General features: G+C 44.2%; 1 protein-coding gene across 4 annotated transcripts in view; it reads right to left on the bottom strand.

Moving 5' to 3' along the window:
• Positions 1–12,456, bottom strand: part of C2CD3 (C2 calcium dependent domain containing 3) — an 80,817-nt gene that overhangs the window by 8,100 nt on the left and 60,261 nt on the right. For all 4 annotated transcript variants that reach the window (XM_019520928.1, XM_019518769.1, XM_019519576.1 and 1 more), the window contains exons 30-31: positions 9,653–10,691; positions 8,525–8,630 (exon numbers count right to left, since the gene is read on the bottom strand). In XM_019520928.1, coding sequence (XP_019376473.1) covers positions 8,525–8,630; positions 9,653–10,691 — 1,145 coding nt within the window. The remainder of the gene's footprint in view (positions 1–8,524; positions 8,631–9,652; positions 10,692–12,456) is intronic.

The following is a 12,456-nucleotide window of genomic DNA, read 5'->3' as shown; positions in this document are numbered from 1 at the left end:
CCCCCTCCCCCCCCACCCCGCCCCGCATAACAAGGAATAACAGCCACAAGTTGTTGGAGAGGAGGTTTAGATTAGACATCCGTACAAACTACTTCACAGTCAGGGTGGCTAGGATCTGGAACCAACTTCCAAGGGAAGTGGTGCTGGCTCCTACCCTGGGGGTCTTTAAGAAGAGGCTTGATGCCTACCTGGCTGGACTCATTTGAGCCCAGTTTTTCTCCTGCCCAGGCAGGGGGTTGGACTTGAAGATCTACAAGGTCCCTCCCAACCCTATTTCTATGAACCCTGCAAGGATTTATAATGATGCTCTTGTTCGAGATCTTCAAGAAACTGGGGGTGGGGAGGGGAAATAAATGCAGAGATGGTGACAGATGCTAGGATCTAATACAGATATAGGCCTACGATCCCATATGCAGTCTTCTGTGTACAGTGTGCCTCTCTCAAGGTTGTTCAGAGGAGTCGTTATCACCAGCTCATTTTTCCACCCCCATCTTCCCTCTTCGCTGCCAAGTGTCAGAGAGACGGATGAACCATTAGTACCGGCTGGAAAAACAGTAACCAGAAGAAGCTGACTCTGCGCTAATGCTCTTGACCTCTGTACACTGTTAGCAGATGAGTCATCTGGAAAGTGCAAGCTGCAGGCTCAGAGGTGCTGAGAAAAGGCCTGTATCACTGCCCAGAACAGCCAGGCACTGGGTTCTGCTTCCAGTTACAAACTTCACCTCTTTGAATAAAACCTTCAATGTCTTTTTCCGAAGCTGCAGCCCATCAGCATGCCATCCCACCCCTAGGCATATTGGCTCGATCAGATCAGACAGACCCATCAGCTATTAAAAGATCCTGCGGCACTCTAAGACCGTGACCGTAGTGAACCTACTTAGAACATGGTCAGACGCTAAGTTCTGCTTCCCTATATATTTCTTCTTGTTTCAAACCGATGAACATTTGCTTTTGGGTCTAAGCTGTGAGGCCTCCCATGTGTTCTTTGACAATGGCTTTGTTCTGCCCTAGAGGGGACTGCATTTCAGCAACGCAATAGGTCTCTGCTGTAACAATGGCAATGGATTTCTAACCAGTTCTCCAGCCAAGGCTATGATCACACATTACTAGCCAACTTCAGGAATCCTCTACACAAGGCTTACTCATTATTACCTGTATTTTATATGATTAAAAGTGTAGCAGCAGCATTTACTCTGCATTGGAATTCCACTCCTTATGATGAATTAAGCATAGTGCTGGGGATGGGGCTTGTACAGAACTTCCCTTTCATTTGCATTTATTCCTCTAACTTTGGTATCCCCTGTTTACATATTGCACCTCCTCACCAACGTATTCCCTCTGGTGTAAAGGTTGGTATTAATCTGGCCATATTATCAGGGCACGTTATCAGGATTTGCACAATCATGACTACTGCAAAGGGGATAGATCTGGAACTTGTGTTCTCTGTCTCTAATCAAAGAGCAAGGACACGTTGCTTTAGGAGGAGTGGCTGAGGGAACTGGGTTTATTTAGTATGGAGAAGAGAAGACGGAAGGGATTGAATAGCAGCCTTCAACTCCCTGAAGGGAGGTTGCAAAAGAGGGTGGAGCTGGGCTGTTCTTAGAGGTGGCAGATGATAGGACAAGGAGCAATGGGCTCAAGCTGCAGCAAGGGAAGTGTAAGTTAGGTATCAGGAAAAATTCTTTCTAGGAGGGTTGTGAAGCACTGGAATAGGCCACCCACAGAAGCTGTGGCATCTCCATCCCTGGAGGTTTTTAAGACCCAACTAAACAAAGCCTTGGCTGGGATGATGCAGTTGGGGGTGGTCCTGCTTTGGGCAGGGGGTTGGACTAGATGTGACCTCCTGAGGTCCCTTCTAACCCTCATTTTCTATGAGTCTATGGAATGGAAAGGGGCCATGGTATAAATGATTTCCAAGAGGATGTGTAACTAGGTGGTGGCATTCACTACCACGGATGTCATGGAGGTCACGGACACAGCAAGATTCAAAGACCAGACATTAACAAGGATGAAAGGGATGTAAAAATCTCATACTCCAGGGCTTAAAAGCCACTCTTATTAGAGAAGACAACGAAAACTTTGTGGGGAGAGTCCGCCACATTTGCTCACCTGGTGGGTTTCTTGCACCTTCTTCTGAAGCATCAAGTGGTGGCCACTGATGGGAACAAGAGACTGAACTAGAGCCGTGTAACCGTGCCTATAATCAGGGTGCTGTAGTGCTAGGTGAGATTAACGGTTGGCTGTTCCCAGAGCTGAGCCTGCTTTTCCATCACACCACACACAGCCTCCCCCATTCACTCCTCAAATCGGTCCCCACTTCCGAGTCTCAATGAAACATCTTAGCTCTGTAAAGCCGAAGGTTTTCACATGATTCTGTCCACAAATGATGACTTTTGCCCATGGCTACTCTGAAACTAAATGGAAATGCTTTCAGAGGCAGGCTGCGTGGGAACTTGCCTTGTTGCTGCAAGTACACGACCATCAGACATACAGTTTGTGTGTTAAAACTGCAACCGGCAACAGAATTTCACCTCCTTCATGTTATACGACTTCTGGCCTTCCAGTGCATTTGCTGGTTTTGCAAGTGCAACCAGAACACGTGCCAAATGCTCCAGATCAGTTTAATAATTTCAAACATACCAACCCCAATCGTGCATATAGTTAAGCAGTAAATACTGCCTGATCCCATGGAAACCAAGAGGAATTTTACCACTGCCTTCACTGGGAGCAAGGCCTGGCCCTAACGCCCCGAAGAAAGCAGAATAGTGTGTGCGATACTATAAAAGCCTCAGGGGATATGATCATTTAGAAACGACCTGTGATTCATCACTGCAATCGTGGAGATATGGGTAGACCTTTGTCTACCCCATCTCCTGAGCGCTGCAGAAACCACTGGTGGTGTCCAAAGTTCTCAGATCACTTCATCATTACAGGTTATGACTGGGGCAGGTTTTATGATTACAGTGGGGCTCTTGCAATGCCCCTGTTTTCACATGCTCTTAACTTGCAAGAAAGTTCTCCTCTGTGGCTGCAGTTTGAATCCAGCCCCACAGAAACCTTGAGAGAGAGAGCAGCAAGCTCTCTTTAAAGTCACTTTTGAGGTGGAAATTTGAGGAAGAACAAAAAGCTTTTTTGATCATGAGTAATCCAAAAGCAGGTGGAAAAACCTTATTCTTTGCACATAAGTAGTTCTCAGAAAGGACCCTAAAAAGGGCCAATATATAGGGGTTGTCCACTTTGTTTCCACATCTAAAGAAAGCATGAACATTTGGGTTTTTTTAAAAATTCTTTTTTTTTTAAATAAGAAATTCAGATGTTATTGGCTCTGGTTTTGTTGGAAGATGCCATGGATAATGATCAGAACAATGCAACACGCTGTTGTTCATTGAGCAAAGAAGTCATGAAGTCAACCTGGAGCAACTGGAGCAGGGGAGAGGGGTATTTTTAGTCCATCTCTTTATCAGCCCATACTTGACTCTAGTGTCAGACCAGCATTGGAGGAATGACGTCTGCTGCTGTCAGACACGATGCTCTAGCGTTGTATGTGCAAATACGTGCAGCTCAACATGCAGCTCTTCAGCTTGTGGCACTGCGTGTCCTGCTGATGTGAAAGGCACATCATGAACTGGCTTCTTGGCTGTGACGTGCCATGAGCTTCCAGTGGTAGGAGTTTCAGAAGAAAACCAGAGGAAAGTGCCAGACACCAGCTGCTACAGGTCACCAAGGGCTGCCCTCCCTCAGACTTTATATCAGTCATCAATGACAGAGCATCCTGATTACACAAACCTCAAAACTCAGAAACAGGACATGAGTCACAGGAAGGGGTTGCTCCCCATTAGACAGTGCCTGACTGATGGCTAGCATTTCTCCCAGTCTAGGAATATAGTGGGTGATGTGGGACGTGCCAAAGCTGCACTAATTCCAGAAAGCAGCATGCAAACCAGTAGGACCCCTTTGGTCATGCCGCATACATCTTGAGCACACGTGTGCTGGAGCTGGGGATCTGTCCTGAAGCGTTGTTGGAGGGCAAGCTTCCAGCAGAGTTAAGGTTCGCTGAATCTTCTGGGCTAATCATACAGAAGGAGGCTGCCTGCAGACTTCTGCACAGCAATCTTTCTGTGCCTCTCACACTTGTGCTAATGCTTTGCATGCAGGACAAGCCTAGAGCACTTAGTGAAACGCACAAAACTGACATTTTCAAGAGGCACTTTTGGCAGCTTAATGAGAAGCACCAATTTTAACCTCCTGCATAGTTTCCAGAGCAAGCATGTGAAACAACATGTTTACCCCTTCCCTGGACTGAGAAACCACCAGTGCCAGGTCAGCTCATGAGGTGACACCTGCCCTTTTTATCTCTCTGTGCCAACTCAATCACACAGGATCAGTGGCTGATAGAAAGCCTTATTAGCATATCGTCAGTCAGAAAAGCAGCCGGGGGTGGGGGGAAGAGACCTTGCGTATTAAAAGATCGCACTTCAATTTTCCTATTATAGAAGTGGCAGTGATTTTCTGGGATGGTGCAGATCATCTAAGGTTTATCTAAGGACTGTGCGTCAAACGAGGAAATAAACCCAGAAGGCTGGTTAGTATTTTATTCAGATTTGGAGGCTTGGGCTATTTCAAGTGCCTGAGACTTCTGACCAAGAAAGAGACCCTGGAGCAACGATCGTTTTGCATCTCTGGAGCAACAAGTATATCTGGCAGCTGGTTCTGTTTTTGCATTAGACTTAACAGACTGCACAACTGCATGTCAGAAGTGACCTTGCACCTACATTTGCCTCCTGTACAGTAAAAAGTTTGTATGAAACCATGGAGGCTTGGTATACATTATTCTTTCCACACACAAGCTAATTCAGATGCATAGTTAGCTGTATAATGCTCCCCTTTTCTTTTCTGAGCGTATAAGCCATAAGGTGAAAAAAATCTCAGTAGTTCTGTCCAACGGATGAAGAACACAGTTTTGCAATGTAAAGGATCCTTACCTCGTGTCCTCTAAGTACCCTGAGCACAAAAAAATAAAAAGCAAGTTGCTAGTTTTAGAAAAGTGGTTGCAGAAGGTGGTAACTGATATGGTAGCAAAAACTAGGAAGTCACAGGCACAAGAAAGGCTGTTTGGGTTATTTCTGAGCTGTTCCAGCTTCACCATGAACAAGGCTCTATTAAATCGTGAGCATCTGACAGGGTCAGTGTCATAATACAAGGCAACTCCTTCTGATTTGGCTCAATAGTAAATTCACCGAGAAAGGAATAGAAAAAAGTTCTTTCCTGCACTGGTTTTAGCATAAAAGTTATTGTCAGGATATTCTCAAAGGAGAGAAGGATAAATCTTAACAAAAAGCTTATTTAACCTTCCAGTTTGAAAAAAACAACAACAACAAACATTTTTCCAGATGGCCTCATAGGGTGATTTATCAACTCTGCAGGAAGGAGGCTTCAACTGGGGTTTGAAAGCATCTACCCTACTCTACAATCACTTTACTATTTATTCTTCTATACCAAGATAATGCCTGAAAGTCACAAATCAGAATCAAGGCAGCAGTGTGCTAGATGCCAGGCATATGCATAAGGAGGTAAGATTCATGTCTCAAAGAGCCTGGGGTCTAACCTAAAAAGGAGGCAGAACAATGGATGCAAGAAGAGGGAACCAGTGAGACGAATAGGCTGTATGTGGCTACACACCTTGGCAATGTGTGCAACATTGGTTCTGACACTTAAAAAGTAGCTTTATCTTTAAAGTAAGTAAAGATCAGCCAGCACTGCCTGTGCTATACCTAGTCTTCATTAGTGGTCTGATGTCCTAAGGTTATAACAGAGCCTTGATAGGAGACTGGAAGTCAATATATGACCTTAATGACCAGTTTGGAGTGGCTATTCCATAGATTAGGGGCTGAGAGGAAGGAGACATGAGGAGGTCCGCAGACACAGATGAACAGGGAAGGTGGGGCTGATCAAGCTGGCATTGGCAGGCTGGAGGGCATGAGGGTGAGCCATATGGAGCACAGGAGATGGGAAAGACATGGAGGATGGAACCAGAGCCAGCGGTGGAGAAAATTAACCGGAGTTCTAGTTTGGGGCGCAGGGGGTGGGTGTTGTACGCATTTCAAAGACCAGGAATATGTCAAACTAAAACCTGAGTTGCAGCTTCCTCTCCAAGAAGAGTTACTTTCTGTCCTTAGTCACAGCAGCTGGTAATCCCACTCTCTCCACAAGTGCCTCTGCCTTTCTCTATGTGATTGTGGAGGCCCACCTATGCTCCCATCAGGCACCAAGGAAAAAAACAAGCAGGAGGCTGTGCTGGGTGAGGGAGATGGGGGCAGAGGCTCTAGAGAAGCTGGGTAGGGGGTGCTTGCCAACTGTCTTATGGGCAAAAGAGGGTTGTTGATCTTCAGCTAAGAGCAGCTGCAGCTCTGGTTTCTGCCTGATGTCACGTCCCAGGTATGTGAAGTTTGAGGAACAGAGAAAAACAAGCCGAGTTAGAAAGCGACACTCAGGACTAATCAACAACAAACCCGGGGAGCAGAAACCATGGCAGTTCAAGCCTTCCAGTTCCCTTTTAAATGGATCAACATTTAGAAAGATGCAGTAATTCAAAGTACACGCGCCAATCCTGCCGCCAACTATACAGAGCACTGGACTTGAACGCCTGTCTTGCCAACTGAACGACTTTTTTCCATATTTTTAAAAGGACAGTGATTATTTCAGATGCTATTGTATTTACTCATGTTCTTATGTGGTTAAACCACTCGACTTGAGACAACCAGGTACAGTTCTTAGCTTATCCACAGATCTGCAGTGAGACTTTGAGCAAGTCATTTAACTCTGTTTCTTCTTGTAAATCAGTTACAGGGCTTCTTTTCTTTAACCCTTTGTCCATCTGGTCTGCTTAAATTGTAGCTTGATGCAGGGAATCTCTCTTACTGCTGTATAACGCGCTGGGCCCTGCACTGGATAAGGCCAATATGCCCTCTTAGAATAAAATGTAGCACTGCGAAGATCGATACAACGTTCCTGGAATTAAGTGTTCAGTGTAAGGAAAATCCTCTTGATACAATACTGTTCTGCTAACTCTTTCTAATGATCATTAATCATTCCTATAATAGTAACATCCACAAAGTCCCATTCAAGTGTGGGTTTCTAATGCTCTAACGATTCAACTAGTGGCTGGATGAAGAGGTGATTCAAACAGTATTTTGCTTTTTACATAAAGTCATGGGTACAGACAGTGATTTAAAAATACATAGAAGGAGAAGGTTCTTCTGCTAAGAAGAGGTGGTGGTGATTCTGCAGTGAAGATGTACCACTAAACTGCTGGCGTGAGAACGGGAGCAGAGGTTAGCTATGGAAAACTAAATGGACGTAGGGAGCTTTGAGGATAGGTTCAGAAGATTTATGGTGGAAATGAAAAGTTGAACCAAGGGATATTTGGTTACTGAAAACTTCTGACAGCTTTAGAAAAGGAAAACTTTAAATGTATAAAAACCAATTTACAACAAGAGAATTTTGCTGCTCCTAAAATAAACCACAATTTGCCTAACTAAAAGACCAATTTTCAGACATCCCAGTTGTAGTGACAAACCTGTAAACTTGTTTGTTCTTTTCAGGTAGTGTCCATTAATTCAGGGCCATTAGGTCCTGCCTGTTCTGTCCTGTTTAGCCAAGCAAGATGTTCCCAGTTACATAAATGTTCTTCTCGGCATTTGCTTCAATAGGTCAAAGGGAGGGGAATGAGCACATTACATTTGAAGGGAGTGGTAGCAAACAACTCAGCTGTTGCACTACCAAGATCTGCACCTGTAAAACCAAACAGCTCCCTTTATCTAGGGCTGTATGTGAATATTTGGACCCTGTAAAAGATGACAGCCAGGAATTTTCTGAAAATGAAATGCTCCTATTACCCTCACAAAGCAAACGAGTATTTTTATGGACTTACACATGTCTAAGATACTGCCAAAGCATTCAATTACCTTCCTGAATGATTTCATGGACACCGCTAAGTTTGCACTGCTCCCCCCACATCAGCTGCAGAATGACTTTGCCACTTCCAGATCAGAGACTCTCTGCTGTAAACTCACTTGCTAAAGTCATGATTGTCTTAGCAATACTTCCAGGTAACAATTTCAAAGCTGGGTGCCTAACATAAAGCATCTTTTCATATTAAGGACATAAATCGTTTGATTTTCAAAAGTGCTGACTGCCTGCAGCTCTGTTACTTCCAGTTTGTCCTAGCTTGAAGGGAGAATTATAGTCTATGAGTGTGCAAGGCAAATGTGACAGCTGTCATAAATGCGGGAATATTGTAGCTAATGCAGCCATGGATATGGAAAGATGTTTTCACTGAGAGGCGAAGTGATCTACTGGGAATGAAGTTGTCCCCACCGTTTTTTTAAACTGTCACGGGGTTCTTAACTTAATCCCTGACAGCCAGAGAAGGGAACGAGGGACCTTTCATTTGACATCTTGTCTGAAAGAGAGGTGGGTCCTTCAGGTGGGACTGAAAAGGAATGAAGGTGACAACCATACTTACGTCAGGAGCCGTGGCAGATGGCTGAGAAGCAGCACTGAGCATTCTCATGGAGACCTCCAAGTGCTGGGGTGGAAGGAAGAAGTTGGGAATTGCAACAGGATCAGGTCTGAACCAAGCTGTTAAGCAATAACACGTAGCATGGTATAGTTACACAAAAGCCCCACCATAGCTAAAAATTTGGACTCGGCTTCAGAACAAAAGTGGTTTTGAAGCATCTCTGACTACGCCAAATGCATCTTATTTAATTTTAAAACAGTGAAAGTCTGTGCCATCTGACGATTAAGAGATGATTAAGATACATAAGTAATATTTCACAGAGATCCTCATTCCGAAAAAAACTGCAACATGCTTTACCAAAATTAACATGCGAAACATAGGTGTCACTTCATCCATTACTGAAATGTGGCAACATGTTTTTAATGGATATTTTTTCTTTTTTTTCTTTTTCTTTTTTTTTTTTTAATTAAAACTAATGCAGGTTAGGATTGAAACTGTCTTCATCTGTGTCCATTACAAATACACAGTTTGTGAACTAACCCATAATTAGGGGACTATTGTTAAACCTATGCACATAGGAGTTGGTCAAAACAGGTTTTCTGAAAGGTGCTTCTGATCTGCTCAATATAGTGATTGGCAAAAACTTCTGAGGGGAAAAAACCACTATAATTTCCCATTACAATTAGCTATCAATAATTAAATAGCCAATTTAATTTGAATAGCCAGTGTAAGAATCAATTTCAAAATTTAAAAAGGACTAAGGTTCCTGTTAACCCATTAACTTGCTCACACATGAAGAACCAACATGGGATCTTAGCTTTAGACTGGCCAACCATCCTCCTTTATGGCTAGTTTATTAACGAATCAAGAAGAAACACCGTTTAAACATAAAGCAGGACAATGGCTGAAGCATGATCTTGAAACCACTTGTATAAAACTTGTTCAAAATCCAGTTGTGCTTGGGGGAATACTGGCCTGTAAGGCTTCATACTGGCAGATAGTTTTTAACTTTGCCATCTTACATTTAAAATGAAATGTAGCCCTATCCCAGCAATGATAATCATACAGATTTTCTAATTAAGAAATAAGTCCGAGTGTAAAGTGCGCTTCACGAGAGACAAAAAAGGATACAGCACAACACTAGCTTTCACAGGCTTTTCTGATTCTTCATGTAGGATCTCATCAGAACAGCTACCACTGTCTCTTGCAGCCTCTGTCTCTGATGACAAACTTTTAATATACGTTTTCGCAGAATCACTTCCTTCCTCACTTTGATCACCCACATCTAAATCCACACTAATTTTCTCTTCCATGCTGGAGGGTTTGGCTATGGCAAAATCTCTACTATCTGAAAGAGTCAACGGTTCTCCAGAGACTACACAAAACTCTGTGTCTCGTTCTGCTTGCTGGGCTTCCAATGCTCCGATGTGCTCGGTGCTCTCATCTTCCAAATCATCTGCTTGATGTGTTTCTGATAAATGAGCAGCCTGAAACTCCTCCAGATCAGCTGGTCTGATATTATTATTTGGACTTTCAAGGCCTTTTCCCATTGTTTGTGCCTCGCTCTCTTCCGTATATGGACTAACAAATGATCGCGCAGTGCTGGGCAGGCTGTGGTGGTCATCCTCCAGCATACTTGACAAAGAGCTGTTTCTTCCACTCTCTCTTTTCTGTAAACTTCCATTATCCACTGGGTACTGGCCTTCATTCTTCAAGTGTACCAGTTCCTCGCTGGGACCCTGCTCCACTTCAGATACAAGACTGGACCAGGGACTGGTTTTATCGGTTACTGTAGTTATCTCATTCAGAGTCCTTGGTTCTATGACATCCTCTTCATACTCTTCATCACTATGGGACTCAATGACACAACCCTCCTCTTCTGTTCTGTTATCCATTGATAAGGGATGCTCATTTTCAGAGGCTTTTTGGCCTAGAAATTCATACAGCATGCCTCTTTCAAATGGGGACCTTCCAGAAGGGAGTAAGCGCAGTGTGGCATTATCATAACCACTTGATTGTTCCATTCTAAGTTGGCTCTGGTCCATCTCAGTTCTGACTGCTTCATCTTTATGGTCTGGGATGACATGATAATATTTAGCACCTGAATTTCTGCTATGGCCTTGAAGCGCATTTGAAGATTCTGTGGCATTTTTAGTTATAGTCTGCAAATCTGATTAATGGGACATAATGTTAGTTCATACAGGGACGGAAGACTTCATCACACATATGTAGAGCTGAATACAGGTACCTTTGTCAAACAATGGGTTGATGGGAAAGGAGCTGAACTTGCTAATGGCTCAAAACCATCAGAAGGGCATAATACTGAGCAGGAAGAGGAATGATTTAGGGTGGTAGAAGGTGGAAGAACTAGAAGCTTTGGAATGAATTTAAGGGAAAAAAAGAGAACAAACTGAATTTGAGGAAGTTTTCTGATCCAGAGAAGTCTTCTAAAGCAGGGTTGTCCAACCTCTGACCTGCAGGCCAGATTCATAGATATTAGGGTTGGAAGGGACGTCAGTAAATCATCAAGTCTGACCCCCTACCCTGGGCAGGAAAGAGTGCTGGGGTCAGATGAGCCCAGACAAGTGCTTGTCCAGTCTCCTCTTGAAGACCCCCAAGGTAGGGGAGAGCACCACCTCCCTTGGAAGCCCATTCCAGATTCTGGCAACCCTTCCTGTGAAGAAGTTCTTCCTCATGTCTAACCTGATTTGGCCCATGGCACTGTAATCTGGCCCACAGGGTTCCCCACGGGTCCACAAATTTGGCAGTGGGACAGTGGTGCTGTCAAATCTCCAGACCCATGGGGAGCCCCGAGCCCTGCGCACTGGATCCAGCACCTGATCCCAGTGCGCAGGGCCAGACAAGGGTGGTGTTGAGTCCCAGGGCTCAATCCTGGTGTGGGGGACTGAAAGGGAGCAAGGCCAGGCCCCTGGGACCCAATCCTGGCACCCAGGAGCTGGGAGGGGGCAGTACTGGGCTCCAGGGCCTGAAACAGCCTACAGATGGGCTCCACACGTCAACTGATCTGGCCTGTCTGGCCAAAAAGTTCAGCACCACTGTTCTAAGTGAAACAAACAGCTGGAGCATCTGGGATGTTTAGTGCTAGCTTGGGAAAAAAGAATGGACAATAGTCCACTGGCCCAGAGGAGGACTAGATAATCACAGAAACAGAGAAGAAGGGCTGGAAGGGACCTCCACGGGTCATCTAGTCCAACCCCCTGCTTCAGGCAAGATCATCCCTCTCCAGTCATTCTAGCTCTCCATTCATAGCTGCCAGCAATATTCTCTAGCTTTGCAGGTCTGAGGCTGTTCTGCCTTCTTTTAGTAATGTTTATGTTAAGAAAAAAAAAGGATGATCCATTCTGTTGATGGCTAATTAAGTATTTATACAAAATGGAAAAAAAATCAAATGAAAATATTGATTGGTTACAATGGAAAAAATATAAATAAAAATATTGAAAATTAATTGCTGCTTGCATCATTGAGATAATATAAGAAGCCAGAGAAATGAACAGCTGATAGGCTTAGGAGTTTAAATATTAATAGCCTCTGTGAGATAAAGCAGTCTCTTTGCCTTTTAAAATATATTTCAAGAACAAGGCGACCTAGTCTTAGTTTCTAGGTGAGGGACACATCTACCCTATTTCAGCAAAAAAAAAATTGAGTTGAACAGCGGATGTTGGCAATCAGGGTAAGTGTCAAATCATGGCAGTTTTAAGGAGGATGCAAAAGCAGATGGCTTTGGGGAAGTTTATCAGGGGTGACCACCAGTATCTGGGGGAATGTTTGTTCACCAGAGCGCCACAAGGGATGACAAGGTCGAACAGTCATAAACTACCACGAGACCGTTTCAGGCTGGACATAAGGAAGAATTTCTTTACTGTCCAAGCCCCCAAGGTCTGGAACAGCCTGTCATCGGAGGTGGTTCAAGCACC

Source organism: Gavialis gangeticus, unplaced genomic scaffold, assembly GCF_001723915.1.
Source record: "Gavialis gangeticus isolate Ggan-Ray unplaced genomic scaffold, GavGan_comp1, whole genome shotgun sequence".
Classification (NCBI taxonomy): Eukaryota; Metazoa; Chordata; order Crocodylia; family Gavialidae; genus Gavialis; species Gavialis gangeticus.
Note: the sequence above shows the minus strand (reverse complement) of the source record. Positions and strands in the feature narration are given on the sequence as shown.